Raw genomic sequence first — 21,933 nt, forward strand, 5'->3', positions numbered from 1 at the left:
GAATCCGCAAAACACACATGGATGTGTGAATGGACCCTAAATGTGCCCCTTTGATATTTTGCTGTATGGATCTTTTTCTTGCTCGCATTCATCAGTGCAGAACAACGCTCAGGTTGTAAAGTGTCTCTCAGGTGTGATCATTCATTGGGTAGGAAGGAGGAGTCGGAGACTGTGGCAGGTAAGAAGCCATGCTGTGTTATTGGTGACGAGAGCCTCTGGGCTGAGCCTGACAGCAGAGTCCGGTCTATGAAACTGAGAGCTGATTGTGCAGAGGAATAGCTGACAGAGCAGAGGTTAGGCAGTGCTACTATTCCTGAGAACTGCACAGATGTACAGCCTGCTCTTCTCCATAGTACTATTGCCTGTCCTACAGGCTGCCTCTGAAGGTAAGGTACTACCCTGCTTTATTCAACCAGACTTTTACTAAAGGGATACAAAGGGTGGTAAATGTGGTTTATTGTCTGTTATTGGTTAATTGGCACAAAAAATGTGCAGTAATGAAATCGCACTATGAGTATAAATGTATCTGTCCTGCATACTCTCCATCTAGGCTAGCTTCACATGTTGCGGGTTACTCCCGGAATAAAGCAGCCTAAGTGCTCATTCGCACAAACGTATCTTCTTTCTGTGTCCGTTCCGTATTTTATTTTTTATTTTTTTGCGGACCGTATGCAGAACCATTTATTTCAATGGGTCCACACAAAAAAAATGAAGGTAATCCGTGTGCATTCCGTTTCCGTATTTCTGTTCCGCAAAAAAATAGAACCTGTCCTATTGTCTGCATTACGGACAAGTATAGTACTGTTCTATTAGGGGCCAGCTGTTCTGTTCTGCAAAATATAGAATTCATAAGGATGTCATCTGGGGGGAGTCGCTCGCTGCACAGTTCACACAGAGATACATTAATATGCATACTGCAAATAGCCAAAATGATACAGGGCTCCATGACCATCACTGAGTGGGACACTGCAGATATTTTTTCTAAACCTAAGGGCTCATGCACACAAACAGGGTGTTTATTTTTTTTAATTTTTTTTTACAGGTCCGTATGCTGAACCATTAATTTCAATGGGTCCACAAAAAAATTAAAATGGCATTCCGTATTCCATTTCCGTATGTCCGTTTCGCAAAATGATAGAACATGTCCTATTCTTGTCTGTTTTGCGGCTAAAGACAGGCATTGTTACAATGGATCCGCGCAAAAATAATAATAATGCAAAATACATACAGTTGTGTGCATGAGCCCTAAGGCTTAGGGCTGTTTCACACGAGCGGATGCTGTGCGTGGCATCCGCTCCGTGAAAGAGTGCCAAGACCCGATGCAGACTGCAGAGGCACGGAGCAGTAACATGACTGATAATGCTCCGTGCCTCTCTGTGATCTCTTTACTACGAAATCACAGTGACAACTTTATCTCACTGTGATTTCGTAGTAAGGAGATCACCGAGAGGCACGGAGCATTATCAGTCATGTTAATGCTCCGTGCCTCTGTAGTCTGCATCGGGTCTTGGCACTCTTTCACGGAGCGGATGCCACGCACGGCATCCGCTCATGTGAAACGGCCCTTAGGCTTTTTTCACATTTGCGTTAAAAGTGATCCGGCAGCCTGTTCCAGCCTGGCGCTGCCGAAATTCCGTCTGGCCCCATTCACTTATGCCAGCCGGGTTGCGGCTGGATCTCTGCTGTTCCCCATTATAGTGAATGGGGCTGGATGGAACCTCGGCAGCGCCCAGTATTCACAAATCCAGCAGGCTGTTCCATCTGGATCTGTTTTGACGCAAATGTGAAACAAGCCTTAAATGGCAAATAGGCCCTTATTTTTTTCCACTTATACACACCACAAAAGGCTTCAGAACATAACTGCACCGCTGAACAGCAAATGCATTTTTCTTTTGCCACCAATACACAACAAAAAGGGCTGTAATTTTCGCACTTCACCACACAACTGCTAATAAGCCCCTTTTTCCCACTAATACAAGCCAAAAGATGCTTTAGAAGATATAACTGCACTGCACAAGGGCAAATAAGACGTACAAATATTTCCTTGTAATAAACCCTGTTAATGGCTGTATCAAACAGCACTTGCACCCCAAGGGTGCATTCACACAACCGTATAAATGGATCCACATCCTTTCTGCAATTTTTCAGAACGGGTGCGAACCCGTTAATTTCAATACAGCCGCAAAAGATGCGGACAGCACACCGTGTGCTGTCCGCATCCGTTGTTCCGTTCCGCGGCCCTGCAAAAAAAAATATGGAGCATGTCCTATTCTTGTCCGTAGTTGCGGACAAGAATAGGCATTGTCTATATAGCGCCGGCCATGTGCTGTCTGCAAAATGCGGAACGCACACGGCTGGTATCCGTGTTTTGCGGACCGCAAAACTTACGGCCGTGTGAATGCACCCTTATAAGAACGGTTTGCTGGAATTACAGAGCTGTATAATGGCAATTTGGATCCCCAGTCAGTGCTGCAAGGTGTAATAGGATTGTTCCTATTACCCCAGGCTGTAACCTCCCCTACTGAACCCTGTTCAACATACAGATGTAGCAGGGGTAACACACACACTCTTAACGCGATGAGTTGAAAATTTGAGTTATCTTGAAACAAAAACCATTGAAAAGCAATTGCTTAACGCATTTAGTTGCATTTAGTTTATATAACATGTCTCAAAGTGTGTGTGTTAACCCTGCTACATCCGTAAATGCTGTGGAATGATTCCTCCCTATCCTTTCCCTACACCTTGAATAATCTTTCTCTGCACTTTTAAATGGCTTTTTTAGTACAATGAAGGTTTTTTTTTTTTTTTTTGTTTTTTTTAGCACTGTCCCTAGCGCCTGCAGCCGTCTCTCCCTGCACTAAGTACTCTGGAAAAAATGGTAGAATCCAAGATGGCTGAGGCTATTTAAAGGGCTTTGACATCACAGGGCTGGCTGCTGAATGGCTACATGCATGGCATTATGGGTGATCCTGCCTTCCCATATTTCCTTGCTCAATGTCCTCACATGTGCAGCAGCCATTTTAGGAAAAAATGCGATTTGTTACCACGAAGCGTGAGGAAATTTGGATTCGGTGTGAATCAAATTGTTCCTGAAATTCGGATCTAATTCTACTTCATCAACTTCGATTTGCTCATCTCTAGTGGTGATCTCCCAGTGAAGTGGTCAGGACACCTCTCATTCATCCCTACTTCTAAATTCATAGAAATATTTTTCTATTGCTCCCCTTGTACAGTGTAGAAGAACATTGCGGAGGCGTTGCGTATCTTATGTATACAGGATTATGTACCGGGAGGAAGGAGTTAGCGAGGGCTATTTGTGCATCCTGATATGTAGGTGTTTTATCATCTCATGAGAGCTACTGCCCACCCACAGAAACAAAAAAACAGGTCACTTTCACACTGACAGTATTTGGTCAGTATTTGTAAGCTGAAATGAGTATAATGGAAAGACGTGTGCCTCTTCTGTATTGTGGATGCACTCCTAGTTTTAATTTAAAAATGCTGATGAAAAATACTGCCATAAGCATATAGATTAGTAAAAAAGTTTTAAATTTGTAGGACAACCCCTTTTAACAATGGTAGCATTTTGTTAACTTGTAATGACCTGTTTAGTGATGGATCTGATCTGATAGGATGACTTAAAAAAATAACCTGTTCCCTTTCCTTTGCAGGACAAAGTTGGGGATACACGGGTGAGTACAAACCTGGTATTGTGTTTTTGTAATGGTACATGTGTATAATGTGTTTGTGTGTGGTGTAGTTTTTTTTTTTTTTTTTTTTTATGTACGGCTGTGTTCACATGGTAAAAACCACAGCAGAAAAATTAGTAGCCGGTGTTTTTAATATCGGCTGCTGAAAAAATACGATGTGCACATGATTGGGTTTTTCACATTGAAGTCGATGGAAAGCTGTCGACAGTGTTTTGAATGTAGATGGCACAATGGAAAAAGTCTGGCAGATTTTGCCCATGTGAGCGCAGCTTTGTGTTTTTTATGGGGGGGGGGGGGGTTTGGTGGCTGGCAATTTCTAGGCAAAATAAAATAAAAGCATCTCCAAATGTTGCATGGAAGTTTATGGGAAAAGCCAAAACTTGGGTGCACTCTCTGAACACTGCCATACCGTTCTCAGTATTCTGGACTTTACAAGAGTGAATAGAAAATGCAAGCACCTCACTGGAGAGAAGTCCTGTCCAAACTATGAGCTACTTGAATTTGGTATTTTGTCATAGTGGATCATGTTTCCTTAGCAGGACCCTATGTGTGGTGATGAAAATGGCACTTTTTAATATAGTGTATTTGCATAAGGTATCCAATTGCATCCATGGACAAATAGTCCTTATAGTCAGAAATTCTGTTTAAAGTTGGTCCAGGATACAGGATCCCTTAGAAGCTGGAGGGTCCTTATTGGCAGAGCTGTGTTTATGGGCATTTATACAGTTATGGAAGCTGGGGGGTAAGCAGAGTGCAAGGAACTGTGACCAGTGCATAACTTTACCACAAATATTTGTCTTGCCTTCATATGAAAGTTTGAAGTGTGATTTGGATTATATTCTTCACCCTCATATCACTGACTGAATGCTGAAATGCAGATTACGCGCTTACAGTCTATGAAGGCTGTCTAATTACATCCATCCCTCTAGGGTATGACCAGCAGCAGATCCACTGCACATGTGTGATTTCTCCCCTTCCATTGCAAAGGGTGAAGTCCATGGTGGGGATCCACAACCTAAACTGACATATGGCAGATTAAAAATCTACACAGCAGGTCAAATGATGCTGTTGTGTTGGTGAACGGTAACTTCACTCAGAGCATTATCTATTCAGGTTGATGTATTACTACAAACAATGTTAAGGAATTGTAATCTCTTTATTTGAAATAAATAAAAAATGTTGTAAGTAAAAAAAAAAAAGTATGCTGTTTGTGTGGATGAGGTTTCTTAAGCTCTCATTCACTTTGCTGGAACTCTACAACGCTGTGTATTTGTCAAACAAAACTCTTCAGCGTGTGAATGTACCCTTTTAAAGGAGCTATCCGATATCTAAAATATCCCAACCCAATGCCCGGCCCCCTTGTATTGCTTATACTTGCCTGCTCCCCGGCATCCGTCACTTCGGATCCCTGCACGGCCGCCGCTGCATCTCCAGCCAATAGCAGGTTGCGATGGGAACGAGCCCCCTTGAGGCTGCTCACCGTCACGGCCTGCTATTGGCAGCTCCCCCTGTCGCGGGATGTTTTGATCCGAGCGAAGGGGAGATGCGGCCGTGCAGGGATCATTCTAGAGTAACATGGGTGCCAGGGAGAAAGTAAGCATAATCCATAGGAGGGGCCAGGGCATTGGGGGGGATGGGGTGCATATTTTAGATAAGCTGACAATGTACATTATATGAAAAGTGCCTGAACTTGACCAGTTTTGGTCTGACTTGCCAACAATCTGTGTATGGCTGGCATTAGTCCTACGCTCTAATTGTACCTTCAATTGTGCAGTCATTGTGTTGATGTGTTTTACATCAATGTTCCCTTTGGTTTATCTTAACAACTTCAATCAATTTAGCCATGCATGCACATTCCAATAGCGATGTACAAATGTCATAACAGTCAGGTTCATGTCTTTCCTTGTTCAAATCTGATCCAAAACATTGTTCCTTTCATACTGGTACATTTGTGAACAATGGAATACAAAATGACTGCCAACAGAAACCATCAGATGTTTGCTTAATTTCTTAATACCCATTCTCCAACTTTTCCTCAGGTAGCGTAGAATCTAGGATTGTAGAGGCTCATGCACATGGCCATATTGCAGCTCTGTACAAGCTCCCGCTGGAGTAAGGCCTATTGCACACGACCGTATGGCTTTTTCAGTGTTTTGCGGTCCGTTTTTCATGGATCCGTTGTTCCGTTTTTTGTTTCCGTTGTGTTTCCGTTTCCGTTCCGTTTTTCCGTATGGCATATACAATATACAGTAATTACATAGATAAAATTGGGCTGGGCATAACATTTTCAATAGATGGTTCAGGAAAAAACGGAACGGAAACGGAAGACATACGGATGCATTTCCGTATGTGTTCCGTTTTTTTTTGCAGATCCATTGACTTGAATGGAGCCACGGACTGTGATTTGCGGGCAATAATAGGACATGTTCTATGTTGGAACGGAAAAACGGAAATACGGAAACGGAATGCATACGGAGTACATTCCGTTTTTTTTGCGGAACCATTGAAATGAATGGTTCCGTATACGGAACGCAAAAAACGGCCAGTAAACGGGAAAAAAAAACGGCCGTGTGCAATAGGCCTAAGGAAAATGCTCCTGCTGGTACTTTCTGACCACCAATCAGTCCCCAACCTAATAACAATACTAGTTTGTCATTGCTACAGCCAATCTCTGGCAGTGACTGAGACCAGATCCGCGGTTGTGTGTTCTTGCACAATCCCTCTTAAAGGGATTCTGTCACCAGGTTTCACCCCCTCCAGATAAAAATATGGTTATGTTCAGGGAGCTTTAACCATTCCTAATGTGGTCTTATAAATGTAATCTGTAGGCTCATTTTGCTAAAAAAATACGTGTCATGGTCTTACCTTCTTGCTGTTCTCCTTCGTTTGACATGTGCTGGCGGCCATCTTGGTTTCTGGGTTTCTTGTAGCCTCCCACCCTGCGGCTTCTCCTTCCCACTGGGAGGAGCTGGATGCCTAGCTCATATATATAGGAGGTCTGTGGCTTCAGTTCCTTGCTTGGTCCTCCTGTGTGCACATGCTTCTAAGACTGCTGCTGCTTCTGGTTCCTGATCCTGGCCTCGTCTGACTACCCCGCTGGTTCCTGATCCTGGCTTCGTCTGACTACCCTTCTGGTTCATGATCCTGGCTTCGTCTGACTACCCTTCTGGCTCCTGACCTCTGGCTTCGCAAGACCCTGCTCCGGTTTAGCCATCCGATTGGACTTTTGCTTACAGCTTGATTTGCAATAAAGCCTTCTTATTTCCACGTATCTCTTGTTGTACGTCTGGTTCATGGTTCCTTGACATTAGGACCAAGCCCTGAATTCTGACGGTACAGGGCCATCCTCGCTACCTACGCTGGTTGCCAGACTTGATCAGCAGGATCACCTGTTGGGTCGGTTCGCTGTGGCGTTGCAAACCCTGCTTGAACGCACGGCTCATTTCGCTTCCGTTACCGATGGGTCGGTTGTCGCTCCTGGGCCCGCTCCTACTGCCGCTCCGGTTGTTGCGCCAGAGTCTACCCCGACACCTGTTGCTGCGCCTGCGGTGTCTTGGGGTATGACCGGTTCTGCCCCCCTTCCACAGCGCTTTGGGGGAGAGCCAACTCGGTGCCGAGGTTTCCTTAACCAGGTGGGCATTTATTTCGAGTTGCTGCCACATGCCTTTCCTACTGAGAGATCAAAGGTGGGCTTCTTGATCTCGCTGCTCTCGGACAAGGCCTTGGCCTGGGCCAGCCCTTTATGGGAGAACAACAATCCGGTGGTTGCCGAGTTTTCCGGTTTTGTTGCTTCTCTTCGGAAGGTATTCGATGTGCCGGCTCGTGCTGCCTCTGCTGCGAAGCTCCTTATGTCCATCAGACAGGGTTCACGATCCGTAGCTGAATACGCCATTGAGTTTCGTACCCTGGCAGCAGAGGTGGGCTGGAATAATGAGGCTCTGGTCGCTGCTTTCTCTCATGGTCTTTCGGATGCCTTGAAGGATGAGGTTGCAGCTAAGGACCTACCAGTGGAGCTTGAGTCTCTTATTTCTTTCCTGATTTTGATTGACACCAGACTCAGGGAGAGACCTTCCTTTAAGGAGAGCCTGCGGAGGTCTTCTAACAGATTGGCGCCTACGTTTGCTGTCCCACCCGTGCCTCCCTCTCCTCCCACGCCTCCTGGGGATGACTTGTCTGGGGGTGAACCCATGCAGCTGGTGTTTGCTCGCCTGTCCGAGGGGGAGAGGGTACTCCGGAGACGCGAGGGCCGATGCATGTACTGTGGTCTCGGTGGGCATTTTCGGTTGGCATGTCCGAACCGTCCGGGAAACGCTCGCACCTGAGATCCTGTCGGGGGCAGATCTTGGGTGGAGTCTCCTCGTCCCCGGTTTCCCGTGTTGACAAACCACTGATCACTGTTGTCCTCTCCTGGGCCGGGGGCTCGGTGACGACCCAGGCGTTGGTGGACTCTGGTGCTGGTGGTTTGTTCATTGATAGTGTGTTCGCTGCCGCCAATTCCATTCCTCTGCAGCCTCGAGGTTCCCCACTGGCTCTTGAGGCGATAGACGGCAGACCCCTTCTGCCGCCACACGTGACTCATGAGACCCTTCCAGTGGGGATAGCCATTGGTGCCGTTCACAGAGAGTCGGTCTGTCTCCAGGTTATTTCGTCTCCACACTACTCGGTGGTCTTGGGGTACCCCTGGCTCCAGAAGCATAATCCGACTTTCGATTGGAGATCGGCCGAGATCCTCTCGTGGTCACCGCAGTGTGGGGCTAGTTGCATCCATGGGCCTGTCAAGTTGCTGTGTACTTCCTCGGACTCTCTGTTGCCTCCTGAATACGAAGAGTACCGGGATGTATTCGATAAGGTGCGCGCGGTTGCCCTACCTCCGCACCGCCCATACGATTGTGCCATAGAGTTACAATCTGGTGCCGTTCCTCCTCGTGGCAAGGTCTATCCACTGTCGGTAGCGGAGAATGAGGCCATGGAGGAGTACGTGAGGGAGGCGCTTTCACGCGGACACATCCGCAAATCCTCGTCCCCGGCAGGGGCTGGATTTTTCTTTGTGAAAAAGAAGGGCGGTGAGTTGAGGCCTTGCATCGATTACAGGGGTCTCAATCGCATCACGATCAAGAACGCTTACCCGATACCCTTGATTTCCGAGCTGTTCGATCGCCTCAAAGGGGCCACGGTCTTTACCAAACTCGACCTGAGGGCGGCATATAACCTGGTAAGGATCAAGGCGGGCGATGAGTGGAAGACCGCGTTTAACACCAGGACCGGTCATTATGAATCCTTGGTTATGCCCTTTGGGTTGTGCAATGCGCCCGCAGTCTTCCAGGAATTCATCAACAATGTTTTCCGTGACCTGTTGCAGCAGTGTGTGGTGGTCTATTTGGATGACATCTTGGTATATTCTGAATCCATGGAGGCCCACATTATGGATGTCAGACGAGTGTTGCAACGGTTACGAGAGAACAGGCTGTTCGGTAAGCTTGAGAAATGCGAATTTCACCGATCCCAGGTAACCTTCTTAGGATACATCATTTCCGCTGAGGGGTTCTCCATGGATCCTGAGAAGGTTTCGGCTGTCTTACAGTGGCCCCAGCCCAGTGGTCTTCGTGCCCTGCAGCGCTTTTTGGGCTTCGCCAATTATTATCGGAAGTTCATCAGGGACTTTTCTATGCTAGCCAAGCCTCTCACGGATCTGACCAGGAAGGGCAGTAATTTCCAGGTCTGGCCGCTCGAGGCCATCCGAGCTTTTGAGGCTCTAAAGTCCGCCTTTGTGTCGGCTCCGATTCTGTCGCATCCCAACCCTGGGTTGCCCTTTGTCCTCGAGGTGGACGCGTCTGAGACGGGAGTAGGCGCCCTTCTGTCTCAGCGTAGAACACCAGAGGGTCCTCTGCTTCCTTGTGGGTTTTACTCCCAGAAACTGTCTTCCGCGGAGTGCAACTATCAGATTGGTGACAGGGAGTTATTGGCCATCGTGCAGGCCCTTAAAGAATGGAGGCACTTGCTCGAGGGTTCGGTGGTTCCGGTTCTCATCCTGACGGACCACAAGAATCTGACCTACCTTTCTGAGGCCAAGAGATTGACACCACGTCAGGCCAGATGGGCTCTGTTCTTGTCACGTTTTAATTACGTGGTCTCCTACCTACCCGGTTCCAAGAACATCAGAGCGGATGCCTTTATCACGGCAGTACTCCGAGCTGTCCGGGGAGGAGTCGATTCCGACTTCGGTCATACCTCCGAATCAGATCCTGGCCGCCATTCGCACCAGCCTGACCTCTCCCCTGGGTGAGCAAATTTTGGCGGCTCAATCTGGTGCTCCCTCTGGGAGACCCAACGGCAGATGTTTTGTGCCTGAGGAGTTGCGCACTCGGTTGTTGCGAACCTACCATAACTCCAAGGCCGCGGGGCATCCTGGAAAGAATCAGCTGTCCTGGGCTGTTTCACGCCTGTTCTGGTGGCCTTCTCTACGTTCCGACATCGCCGCATATGTAGCGGCATGCTCCGTTTGTGCCCAGAGTAAGTCCCCTCGGCACCTTCCGTTGGGCCTTTTGCAACCCATAGCCACCGGGGAGCACCCATGGTCACACCTGGGGATGGATTTCATTGTGGACCTCCCTGCATCCCGAGGCCATACGGTCATTCTCATGATTGTGGATCGGTTTTCCAAAATGTGCCACTGTGTTCCTCTCAAGAAGTTACCCTCTGCACAAGAGTTGGCCACGATTTTCGCCAGGGAGGTCTTCCGGTTGCACGGTTTGCCCAAGGAGATTGTGTCGGATCGGGGGAGTCAGTTTGTGTCCAGGTTCTGGCGCGCCTTTTGCTCCCAGTTGGGGATTCATCTCTCTTTCTCCTCGGCCTACCACCCTCAGTCCAATGGGGCCGCAGAACGATCCAATCAGGCCTTGGAGCAATTCCTTCGTTGCTATGTCTCCGATCACCAAGACAATTGGGTTGACCTCCTGCCTTGGGCTGAGTTTGCCAGGAACACGGCGGTGAACTCTTCCTCTGGGACGTCTCCCTTCATGGCCAATTATGGGTTCCAACCTGCCGTGTTACCGGAGGTATTCTCTCCCCAGGATATTCCGGCTGTGGAGGATCACCTTTCCGTCCTACGTGCTTCTTGGGTACAGATCCAGAGGTCCCTTGAGGTCTCTGCGCAGCGCCAGAGACTCCAGGCTGATCGCAGACGAGCGCCCGCTCCTTCCTACCAGGTCGGAGACCGTGTATGGTTGTCCACCCGCAACCTCAACCTTCGAGTGCCCACTCCCAAGCTGGCGCCTCGCTTTGTTGGTCCCTTCCCAGTGCTTCGCAGGGTAAACCCGGTAGCCTATGCCCTTGCGCTTCCTCCTGGCATGCGGATCTCCAACGTGTTTCATGTCTCCCTGTTGAAGCCATTGGTGTGTAATCGTTTCACTTCCTCGGTTCCTCGGCCTCGTCCGGTCCAAGTGGGCAATCGTGAGGAGTATGAGGTGAGCAATATCCTGGACTCACGCCTGGTCCGCGGTCGGTTGCAGTTTTTGGTCCATTGGCGTGGTTATGGTCCAGAGGAGCGTTCCTGGGTTCCCTCCGCAGATGTCCATGCTCCTGCCTTGCTCCGAGCCTTCCACGCACGCTTCCCTCAGAAACCGTTCCTTACTCCGCGGAGGAGGGGCCCTTGAGGGGGAGGTACTGTCATGGTCTTACCTTCTTGCTGTTCTCCTTCGTTTGACATGTGCTGGCGGCCATCTTGGTTTCTGGGTTTCTTGTAGCCTCCCACCCTGCGGCTTCTCCTTCCCACTGGGAGGAGCTGGATGCCTAGCTCATATATATAGGAGGTCTGTGGCTTCAGTTCCTTGCTTGGTCCTCCTGTGTGCACATGCTTCTAAGACTGCTGCTGCTTCTGGTTCCTGATCCTGGCCTCGTCTGACTACCCCGCTGGTTCCTGATCCTGGCTTCGTCTGACTACCCTTCTGGTTCATGATCCTGGCTTCGTCTGACTACCCTTCTGGTTCATGATCCTGGCTTCGTCTGACTACCCTTCTGGTTCATGATCCTGGCTTCGTCTGACTACCCTTCTGGCTCCTGACCTCTGGCTTCGCAAGACCCTGCTCCGGTTTAGCCATCCGTTTGGACTTTTGCTTACAGCTTGATTTGCAATAAAGCCTTCTTATTTCCACGTATCTCTTGTTGTACGTCTGGTTCATGGTTCCTTGACAATACGCTATTACTAACCTGTCATTCATAAAAATAAGGTGCCCAAGGGGATGTAAATGGCTCCAAGCTGCCGCCCACACCTGCTGCCGTTCATGCCCAGCGCCGCCTTATAATCTTCTGTGACTCCTCCTGCTCTCCCTCCCCCCTCCTCCTGCTGTAACATTGCTGTGACGTCTCCTGCTCTCCCTCCCTCCTCCTCCTGCTGTAACATCGCAATGTTACAGCAGGAGGAGGGGGGGAGGGAGGGAGAGCAGGAGACGTCACAGCAACCTTACAGCAGCAGGGGGGGGGGGGGGGAGCAGGAGACGTCACAGCAATGTTACAGCAGGAGGAGGGGGGAGGGAGGGAGGGAGGGAGAGCAGGAGGCGTCACAGAAGATTGAGGCGGCGCTGGGCACGAACGGCAGCAGGTGCGGGCGGCAGCTTGGAGCCATTTACATCCCCTTGGGCACCTTATTTTTATGAATGACAGGTTAGTAATAGCGTATTTTTAGCAAAATGAGCCTACAGATTACATTTATAAGACCACATTAGGAATGGTTAAAGCTCCCTGAACATAACCATATTTTTATCTGGAGGGGGTGAAACCTGGTGACAGAATCCCTTTAAGCTAGGAAGAAGATAAGAACAGGTCTCCAGGTCTTCATGTAAACTTGGGACTACCCTTGCAAAAAACTATCTAGTCCTGAAAGTCTAAAATGTCCTGGATTGGAACTGATTTGTTTTTCATGATGGAACAGTAAGTCAGCTAAGGCTACTTTCACACTAGCGTTCGGCTGTCCGCTCGTGAGCTCCGTTTGAAGGGGCTCACGAGCGGACCCGAACGCTTCCGTCCAGCCCTGATGCAGTCTGAATGGATGTGGATCCCCTCAGACTGCATCAGTCTGGCGGCGTTCAGCCTCCGCTCGCCTCCGCACGGACAGGCGGACAGCTGAACGCTGCTTGCAGCGTTCGGGTGTCCGCCTGGCCGTGCGGAGGCGTGCGGATCCGTCCAGACTTACAATGTAAGTCAATGGGGACGGATCCGTTTGAAGATGCCACAATATGGCTCAATCTTCAAGCGGATCCGTCCCCCATTGACTTTACATTGAAAGTCTGGACGGATCCGTCCGAGGCTATTTTCACACTTTAGCTTTTATATGCCAATATAATGCAGACGGATCCGTTCTGAACGGAGCCTCCGTCTGCATTATTATGATCGGATCCGTTCAGAACGGATCCGATCGAACGCTAGTGTGAAAGTAGCCTAACCTTTCCTCTTCCTTAGCTTGCCATGTCTAGGTGCATCTCAATAAATTAGAATATCAAAGTTTAATTTATTTCAGTAATTCAATTCAAAAAGTGAACCTCCTATATTGTAAATATTCATCACAGACAGATCTTTTTCAAGCATTTATTATTTCTTTTACTGTTCAACAATTTTATTTATTTTTTTTGTAGAAATTTGCTCTTGCACAAAAAACATAAGCATATACCTCTGAACAAGGAATTGTCAATCATAATCCGACATGAGAACAGTATGTGTGAGCATTAATATCTATTGTTCTGATTAATAAACAAGAACATACAGAAAAAGAATAGAACATGTAGAGAATTGCCATAAGCATTTCCAAAACATCATGTTTTCATCCTAAGCTAACAAAATAGAATCAAGCAGTATCCCTCCCTACTTCTCAACACCTTCCACCACCAAAGTCCTATGCAATGGTTGCCGCTGGATATAGACAGCCCCAGTTTGTCCAATCTATTTCATATTTTTTGAGTGTGAAGTTTTTTGAGCTGTAATTTTTTTTTCATACGATCTTGTTACCTCCACAGCTCTTGCAATTTCCTGATAGGCGGGAATAGCAGTGCTTTTCCACTTTGTGAATGCAAGCTTGGTGGCAAGGAACAAGTGAAACACGCCAGACCTGCAGGGTATTAGCGACAGTGAGGTCACGGTATGGGCAATCGAGGGTTACTCACTTTTCTAAGGAGAATCCTGGGCAGGCGTGCGACAGTGAAGGAGAGGTAGACACAAGTTCCTCTGGGGCACACTCTGTAAATAGGGAGCAGGCCTGATGGTGTGTGAGGTGCCCTGGATGTTGCAGGTATTTTGAGTGCCTTAGGTAAGGTCCCTTTAAGAATCGTGACGCCAGTGCCTGTAACGGTGGCACACCGGTTTGCAGGAGGATTAATGGAGTACACAGTTGGTAAACCAAACATTGCTTTACTTTTAGAAAACAGTCCAACTTTGTACATGTAGTTACAGTAGATGATAATGCAGTCCTTTATAGTACATACGCACAACAGGTTTATATCACAGCAGGTTTCAATCTTGCAAGATTCTTGGAGGGTATACAGTTAATGCTTTGCAGTACAATCCTGCTCTATCCCCACAGCTATTCTAGCTGGCTGGATCCCAAGGCCCGGATGCCTAATTGCTACACAAGTACATCGCAATTGTCTGAAAACCATGCTGTATCTTTTGAAGATCAATCAACAATAGGGCTAGATCTGGGGCCATCGAACATCCAACCACACCAGATATAGCATTAAATACCCGGGACCACAAGTCGGATATCTTGGGACATTCCCACAGTATATGAAGAAGCGTCCCTCTCCAACAGACATGAGATGAACCTGGAAAGATTTAACTAAGTCTCATTGGGGTGTAATATCACCTAAGCACTGTTTTTCATATAAGATTCGAAGTGTGATGTACATTTCAGGTTGAAAACCGCAGATCTGATGGTTGTGGACCACTGAGCTAGGGAGAAGGTCTTTTTCAAATCCGCTTCCAATGATAAGAAAGGAGCAGACTTGACAAATGACTGTCGCCCAAATTAGTATATCGGTTTAATCCCTGTCGAAATAGCATTTGCTAAGGACCATTGTTTTAGAAGCTGTAGATTCCCCCTATTTATGAATGAAGGGTTCCTGTTCAAAAAATGCCTGATTATTAGGTATTTATAAAATTCTTGATGTGGGATGTTTATCTTTTTGTAGTTCTATGAAGGACTTTAACCCTTTCATCACCAAGGGTCATTGATGCCACAGTGTCCAGGTCAAAATTTACAAATCTGACATGCGTCATTTTATGTGGTAATAGCTTTGGAACACTTTTATTTATCCAAGCCATTCTGAAATTGTTTTCTCGTGACACATTGTACTTCATGATAGTCATATATTTGAGTCAATACATTTCACCCTTATATTGTGAAAGAATCCCAAATTTGATCAAATTGGGAAAAATTCACAATTTTTAAAATTTCAATTTCTCTGCTTCTAAAACAGTCATACCTAATAAAATATTTATTACTTAACATTTCCCATATGTTTACTTTATGTTGGCATCATTTTGGAAATGTCCTTTTATTTTTAGGACGTTAGAAGGCTTAGAAGTTTAGAAGCAATTCTTAAAATTTTTAAGAAAATTTCCAAAACCCACTTTTTAAGGACTAGTCACTTTGTGGGGCTTACATAGTGGAAACCCCCCATAAATGACCCCATTGTAGAAACTACACCCCTCAAGTTACTCAAAACTGATTTTACAAACTTTGTTAACCCTTTAGGTGTTCCACAAGAATTAAAGGAAAATGGAGATTAAATTTCACTTTTTTGGCAGATTTTCCATTTTAATAAAGAATTCTTTTTTTTTTAACACATTGAGGGTTAACAGCCAAACAAAACTCAATATTTATTACCCTGATTCTGCAGTTTACAGAAACACACCACATGTGGTCGTAAACTGATGTAAGGGCGCAGAAGGAAAGGAACGCCGTATGGTTTTTGGAAGGCAGATTTTGCTAAACTGGTTTTAGATGTCCCATTTAAAGCCCCCTGATGCACCCATACAGTAGAAACTCCCAAAAAGTGACCCTATTTTGGAAACTAGGGGATAAGGTGCCCTGTAGATGGCAACAGCGGACGCTTTTGCAAAGCGTCCGGTTGCCATGGCAACCATCGGGCGCTGCCATCGCAGCGCGGCAGCCCCGATGGTGGAGAGAGGGAGCCCTCTCCCTCTATTAACCCCATGGATGCCGCTGCCGCGGCATCTATGGGGTTACAGCAGAGTGTCAGCATAGAGCTGACACTCTCCGCTGATAGCGGCGGCTCAGGAATGGAGCCGTCGCCATTACACACAGCAGGGGGACCGCACGGCATGGGGGCAGCCTTGAAAAGGGAGTTGGGGGGGTGCTGCCAGCTTTGAGGGGCAGCAAAAAAATGGGGGCAGGATGCGGACCGCATCAGTGCACTGGGCAGGCTGCAGGAATGTGGATGGGAGCAGGGGGGGACTTTATAAGGGGCAGGCGGGGACAAGGGGGGGGGGGCACTAGGACACTATCTGATTTCAGGCTCTGATCTGCAGAGCGCAGATCAGAGCCTGAAACCGGCATTTTTTCACTGCCACGATCCGATTGGTTAGTCTGCTCAGACTAACCAATCGGATTGATTGCCGGCAAGGGGCCACTCTGATTGGTCCCTTGCCGGCATTACTGAACTGTATGCTGTCCGTGACAGCAGCAGGACAGGGGCAGAAGCGCTTGGATTAAAGAGCTTCCATGACGTCTATACACGTGGTAGCTGCACGGGGTATGTGCAGCTATCACGTGTGTGTATATATACGGATGCGGTCGTGAAGGGGTTAAGGAAGATTGAATCAGTAGGTCTCCCACTTTATCAATGCCCCTCTCTTTCTAGGACTTTAAAGACAATCCCGAATAAGGCTTTGTAGGGAATCGACTGGCGTAAGATGGGCCATAGGGATTGGTGTACCTTTCCCTTTTTCATGTTAAGTTTTTTCCAAAGGGCTACAGAGGTGGATATGAAATAGAAATAGAAAAACCTTCATGCAGAGATGCCAGAAGTAGTGCCTGCAGGTTTTGCGCTGGAGCTTGTTTGCTCAATATGTAACCAATGTTCGGCTGTATCCCCCACCCACCAGTCCCTCAGTTGGTTAATTCTCAAGGCTAGATAGTAATCAAGAATGTTATGTAGACTCAAACCACCACATCGTCTATATCTACTCATAATGCTTTTAGCTATACGTGGCCTTCTTTTGTTCCAGATTAATTTGTTTAACATTCTATTGGTGGAATTGAAGAAGGAAGTAGGGAGTGGTACAGGTATGGTCCTAAACAAATACAACAGCTTAGGGAGTGTTTGTTGTTGAAAAGCAGCAATGCGATCCAGCCATGATTCCGTCTTGGCCATATTATCGAGATCTGTCTGTAATGATGAAAGGAGCGGAGGGAAATTAGCTCTATATAGAATATCTGGGGGAAGGGGGGGGGGGGGGAGAGAGGTGACCCAGAAACCCAAGTATTGTACTTCAGATTCCTGCCAATCCAATGGGAATTGCAACTTTAGATGCTCCAATGACTTATGCAATAACCCGAAAGGAAGAGCCTGAGCAGGGGCGTAGCTAAAAGCTCATGGGCCCTGGTGCAAGAGTTCAGCTTGGGCCCCCGTCCCTCAGTGCTTGTTAGCAAGGGGACACATATCCTTCTTGCTGCCTGAGGCAAACATTGAAAGGGCACTCCCTCATGCCAAATTCTTAACCTAACCCCTTCCCTCCAGCCAGAGGTGTAAATTGACCAGTATGCACTTTCTATAATGCCAGTGTCTTATGTGTCTTACCCCCTATAGCTACGCCCCTGAGTCTGAGATTTGCCTTTATTTACTTTATATATGAGCAGATGATTCTCATTATTGAGTTTAAAGATAATGCAGGGTTTGTTAGAGTGAGGATTACCGTATATCGTCCGCATAAAGTGACAGACTGTGTTTTGTCTGTCCCCGATCTGCACCCCATCTATGTCAGTCACCTGGCGGATTGCTTGAGCTAAAGGCTCCAGTGATAGTATAAATATGAGGGGTGACAGGGGGCATCTCTGTCTCGTGCCATTTTGATAAAGTGAATGGATCAGATAATGCTCCATTGGCCAGTACTCGGGCAGACTGCCTAGTATATAGAGCTTTAATTGCTGTTTTCCATTTGCCCCGGGGAGCCCATAGTGCGGAGCACAGAGAAGATAAATGGCCAATTCACCCGGTCAAATGCCTTCTCAGCATCAAGGGTGACTAACACCGCAGGCACTGAAGACCGGTTGATTAAATCAATTGGGTTTAGCACTCTTCTAGAGTTATCTGTAATCTGTCTTCCCTGCACAAATCCTACCTGAATTAGTGGGTCCACTAATGATGGTATGATTTTGGCCAGTCTGTTCGCCAGTATTTTTGCTTAGATCTTGAGGTCAGTATTCAACAAGGAAATTGGTCGGAAGTTTTGTGGGACTGATGGTTCTTTTCCTGGTTTTGGCAGGGTTACAATAACCACCTCCAACATTTCGTTGGGCATCTTTCTCTCTGTCACAACACGAGACAGGGATGCATGAAGGTGGAGGGTGAGAATCTGAATATACCTTGTAATAGGAGTTGGAGAGGCCATCTGGGCCAGAGCTTTTATGGCGAGGTAGTTGTCCTATTATGAGGGATCTCCTGTGGGGTTATGATTACATAAGCAGTCTTGTTGCTGTTTATTGAGGGATGACAATGCTAGGGATGTGAGAAAATCCTTAATCTCAGCAATGTTTGAAGGGGTCTTGCAGGATAGGAACGGTTACATGAGCAAGAGCTCTGAATCAGGCTACCATGTCCCTCGTCTGCTCGGCCACACCCCTAGCATTTATTTCTTTTGAATATTGATTATGGCTTACAGCTAATAAAACCCAAAAGTCACAATCGCAGACAATTAGAATATTGTGAAAAAGTTCAATATTGTAGACTTGTGTTGTCACGCTCTATTCAGCTAATCAACACAAAACACCTGCAAACCCCTGCCTTTAAATGGCAGAAGACAGTCATTGACACCCTCCACAAATGGGGTAAGCCAAAAAAGTAATTGCTAAAGATGGTGTATCCAAGCATATTAATGGAAGGTTGAATGGAAATGTGTTGTAGGAAAAATAAAAGAAAAGGCCATTCAAGAATTTGGGGAATATTCACAAGGAGTGGACTGCGGCTGGAGTCGGTGCTTCAAGAGCCACTACACACAAATGTAGCCCATGTCCTGGATACAACTGTCGCATTCCTTGTGTCAAGCCACTCATGACCCAGAGACAACGTCAGAAGCATCATACCTGGCCTAAGTAGCAACAGTCCATTCCTGTTTTTCCTTAGCCCAGGTAAGATGTTTTCAGATGATACAAAATTTTTTGCATTTTAATTGGAAATCATAGTCTGGAGGAAGAGGAGAGGCACACAATCTCAGTTGCTTGAGGTCCAGTGTGAGGTTTCCACAGTCAGTGATGGTTTGTGAAGCCATGTCATCTGCTGGTGTTGGTCCACTGTGTTATATCAAGTCCAAAGTCAGCACACCCATCTTCCAGTAAATTGTAAAGCACTTCATGCTTCCCTCTGCTGAAAAGATTTATGGAGATACTGATTTCATTTTCCAGCAGCACTTGGCACCTGCCCACACTGCCCAGCTAACTTTCCTGACCTAAACCCTATAGAGAATCTATGGGGTATCATCAAGATGAAGATGAGACACCAGACCCAACAATGCAGGCGCGCTGAAGGCTGCCATCGAAGCAACGTGGGCTTCCATAACACCTCAACAGTGCCACAGGCTCTGCCACGCTGCATTGATGCAGTAATTCCTGCAAAAGGGGCCCTGACCAAGTATTGAGTGCATATACTGTACATACTTTTCAGTAGGCCAATATTTCTGTATTAACTTTTTTTTATTTTTATAATTGGTCTTAATATAATCTAATTTTCTGAGATACTAACTTTTGGGTTTTCATTAGTTGAAAGCCATAATCATCAACATTAAAATAAATGCCTCAAATAGATCACTCTGTGTAATGAATCTATAATATGAATTTCACTTATTGAATTACTGAAATTAACTTTTTGATATTGTAATCTATTCAGATGTACCTGTAGTTTTACTTTGTGTGCAAGCAGGTGTAATGGCTATTCCCAACTGCTATGCTGCACAACTCTCTAGTCCTGCCCTGTTGCTAGCATGAGGGTGATGTTTGTGTTCACTGTGCTGCAGCTATGTAACCATCCATCATCGTCCTCGATGCACTCTACATCACACCCATCAAATGGCTTTTTTTTTTTTTTTTTTCTCCCCTGTTTCGTTTTCACAATACAAGACTATTTATTTCATTCCTGGAGAAAACTGACAGCTTTACAATAGCCCATAATTTGTCTGTGTCCTGTAGTAAAACTTGCTAAGAGGTGAGGGAAAAGCCTTCATGTTATACAGTAACTCTGCATATACAATACTTCAGCTATATGCCTCTTACAGGTTATACATTAACTTCATGCAAATATAAAATATATAGAAAAGTCTTGGAAGGGGTGTATATCTCACCCAGGTTCCTCAACTGGGTGAGGTAAGTAAAATCCAGAAAAGCTGAAGTAGTTTCAGCAAGGTGTCGCTTGCTGAGACAGTTTTGATTAATAGTTCAAGGGCTGGATTTTATTTGGACTGGGAAGGTAGATTTGGTAGTGGGACCTCCAGGGTCCACCCCTCTTCCACGGCAGGATTTTCCTGTAGCCTGAGGGATCCCTAGGTGTAGCCAGTTGGGATCGTTGGGGGGGGGGGGGGGGGGGGAGAATAAAAACGCATCTTGGGCTATCAGTCTGGGATAGTGATGCCTGTAAGAAGTCTAGTAAGCTGGCTGCCTTGCTGGCTAGAGACGCCGGAGTCTGTGAGCTAGTAACTAATCTGTATTAGAGCCCAGACGGGCAAGAGTTTTTGTTTTGTGGTGCTGGAACTTCACCATGCCTAGTGAATTATAACTGGGTTTGTCTGTAAATTGCTGAAGAGTCATAAAATAAAGCATCAATTTGGACTTTAATCCAGTTTTCTGCAGACGACTATGTCACCGCCACCCTGCTTGAGAGAGCAAATATATAATTTTATTTTTTTACAGCCATTCTTGGCATAATTGGACTACAAACAGCGATGAGCAAAGAGGTCTGCCTGATGACATTAGTTCAGTAAACGATCACAGTCCCCACTAATCTTCTGCCGTGCTTCAATGGCCTGTCAGAAGATGTTTCAAAAGGCATCTGTTAGCAGATTTATACCTATGATACCGGCTGACCTGTTACATGTGCGCTTAGCAGCTGAAGACATCTGTGTTGGTCCCATGTTCATATGTGCCTGCACTGCTGAGAAATATGATGTTTTAATATATGCATGTGAGCCTCTGGGAGTAACGGAAATGTGATCACAACTGGTCCTGTCATAGTGGAGAGGGCTCAGCAGTTGCAGAGCCTATAGGTGTAACTGCAACACCCCAGTTGCTCCTTTAGGCTCATTTGCATATATTAAAACTTCATTTTTCTCAGCAACATGGACACATAAGAACATGGGACCAACACAGATACCTTCAGCTGCCAAGCGCACATGCAACAGATCAGATAGTTTAATCGGTACAAATCTGCTGACAGATGCCCTTTAAAGGGAACCTGTCATGTGAATATTTGATTATAATCTAACTAATTATATATAATCATTAACTACTAAAGTGCCTTAGATGTATTCACTTACTGGTGTGACAGATTGCTACCTCATAATATACACACAAATATGCTGCATGCTAATGAGCTGATTTGAGTCCAGCATATTTTTAATTCAGAGCTATAGCCACTCCCTTGCCCACCTGCTGCTGATTCATATGGAAAATAACTGTCAATCAGCAGCAGGTAGGCGGGGAGAGTCGGGAGCTCATGAATATCCAGGAGTCATCATTATGAGCTGGAGCTTTTCAATACAAGATGTTGGCAGATTGACTTAGTCAATTAAAGAAAGTGACCCAGCTCTTTGCTAAGAGAATTGGTCACTTATTTATGTTGCCCTTAGGACACCATAAAACTGGTGACAGGTTCCCTTTAAGGGCAAATCTCCCATTAAAACTCCCAAAAGGATGACTAAAAACCAGGAACACCTACTAGGTACATGGAAAATATGTATGATTGGCAAACCTGTGTTCTAGTCAGTTTTCCTTGAGTCTGCATTGCCATTA

General features: G+C 46.4%; 1 protein-coding gene across 2 annotated transcripts in view; it reads left to right on the forward strand.

The window, feature by feature from the left end:
• The first annotated feature begins 288 nt into the window (after positions 1–288).
• Positions 289–21,933, forward strand: part of CA12 (carbonic anhydrase 12) — a 52,648-nt gene continuing 31,003 nt past the window's right edge. For both annotated transcript variants that reach the window (XM_044283350.1, XM_044283351.1), the window contains exons 1-2: positions 289–386; positions 3,672–3,692. In XM_044283350.1, coding sequence (XP_044139285.1) covers positions 329–386; positions 3,672–3,692 — 79 coding nt within the window. In that variant the 5' untranslated portion in view covers positions 289–328. The remainder of the gene's footprint in view (positions 387–3,671; positions 3,693–21,933) is intronic.

Source organism: Bufo gargarizans, chromosome 2 (assembly GCF_014858855.1).
Source record: "Bufo gargarizans isolate SCDJY-AF-19 chromosome 2, ASM1485885v1, whole genome shotgun sequence".
Classification (NCBI taxonomy): Eukaryota; Metazoa; Chordata; class Amphibia; order Anura; family Bufonidae; genus Bufo; species Bufo gargarizans.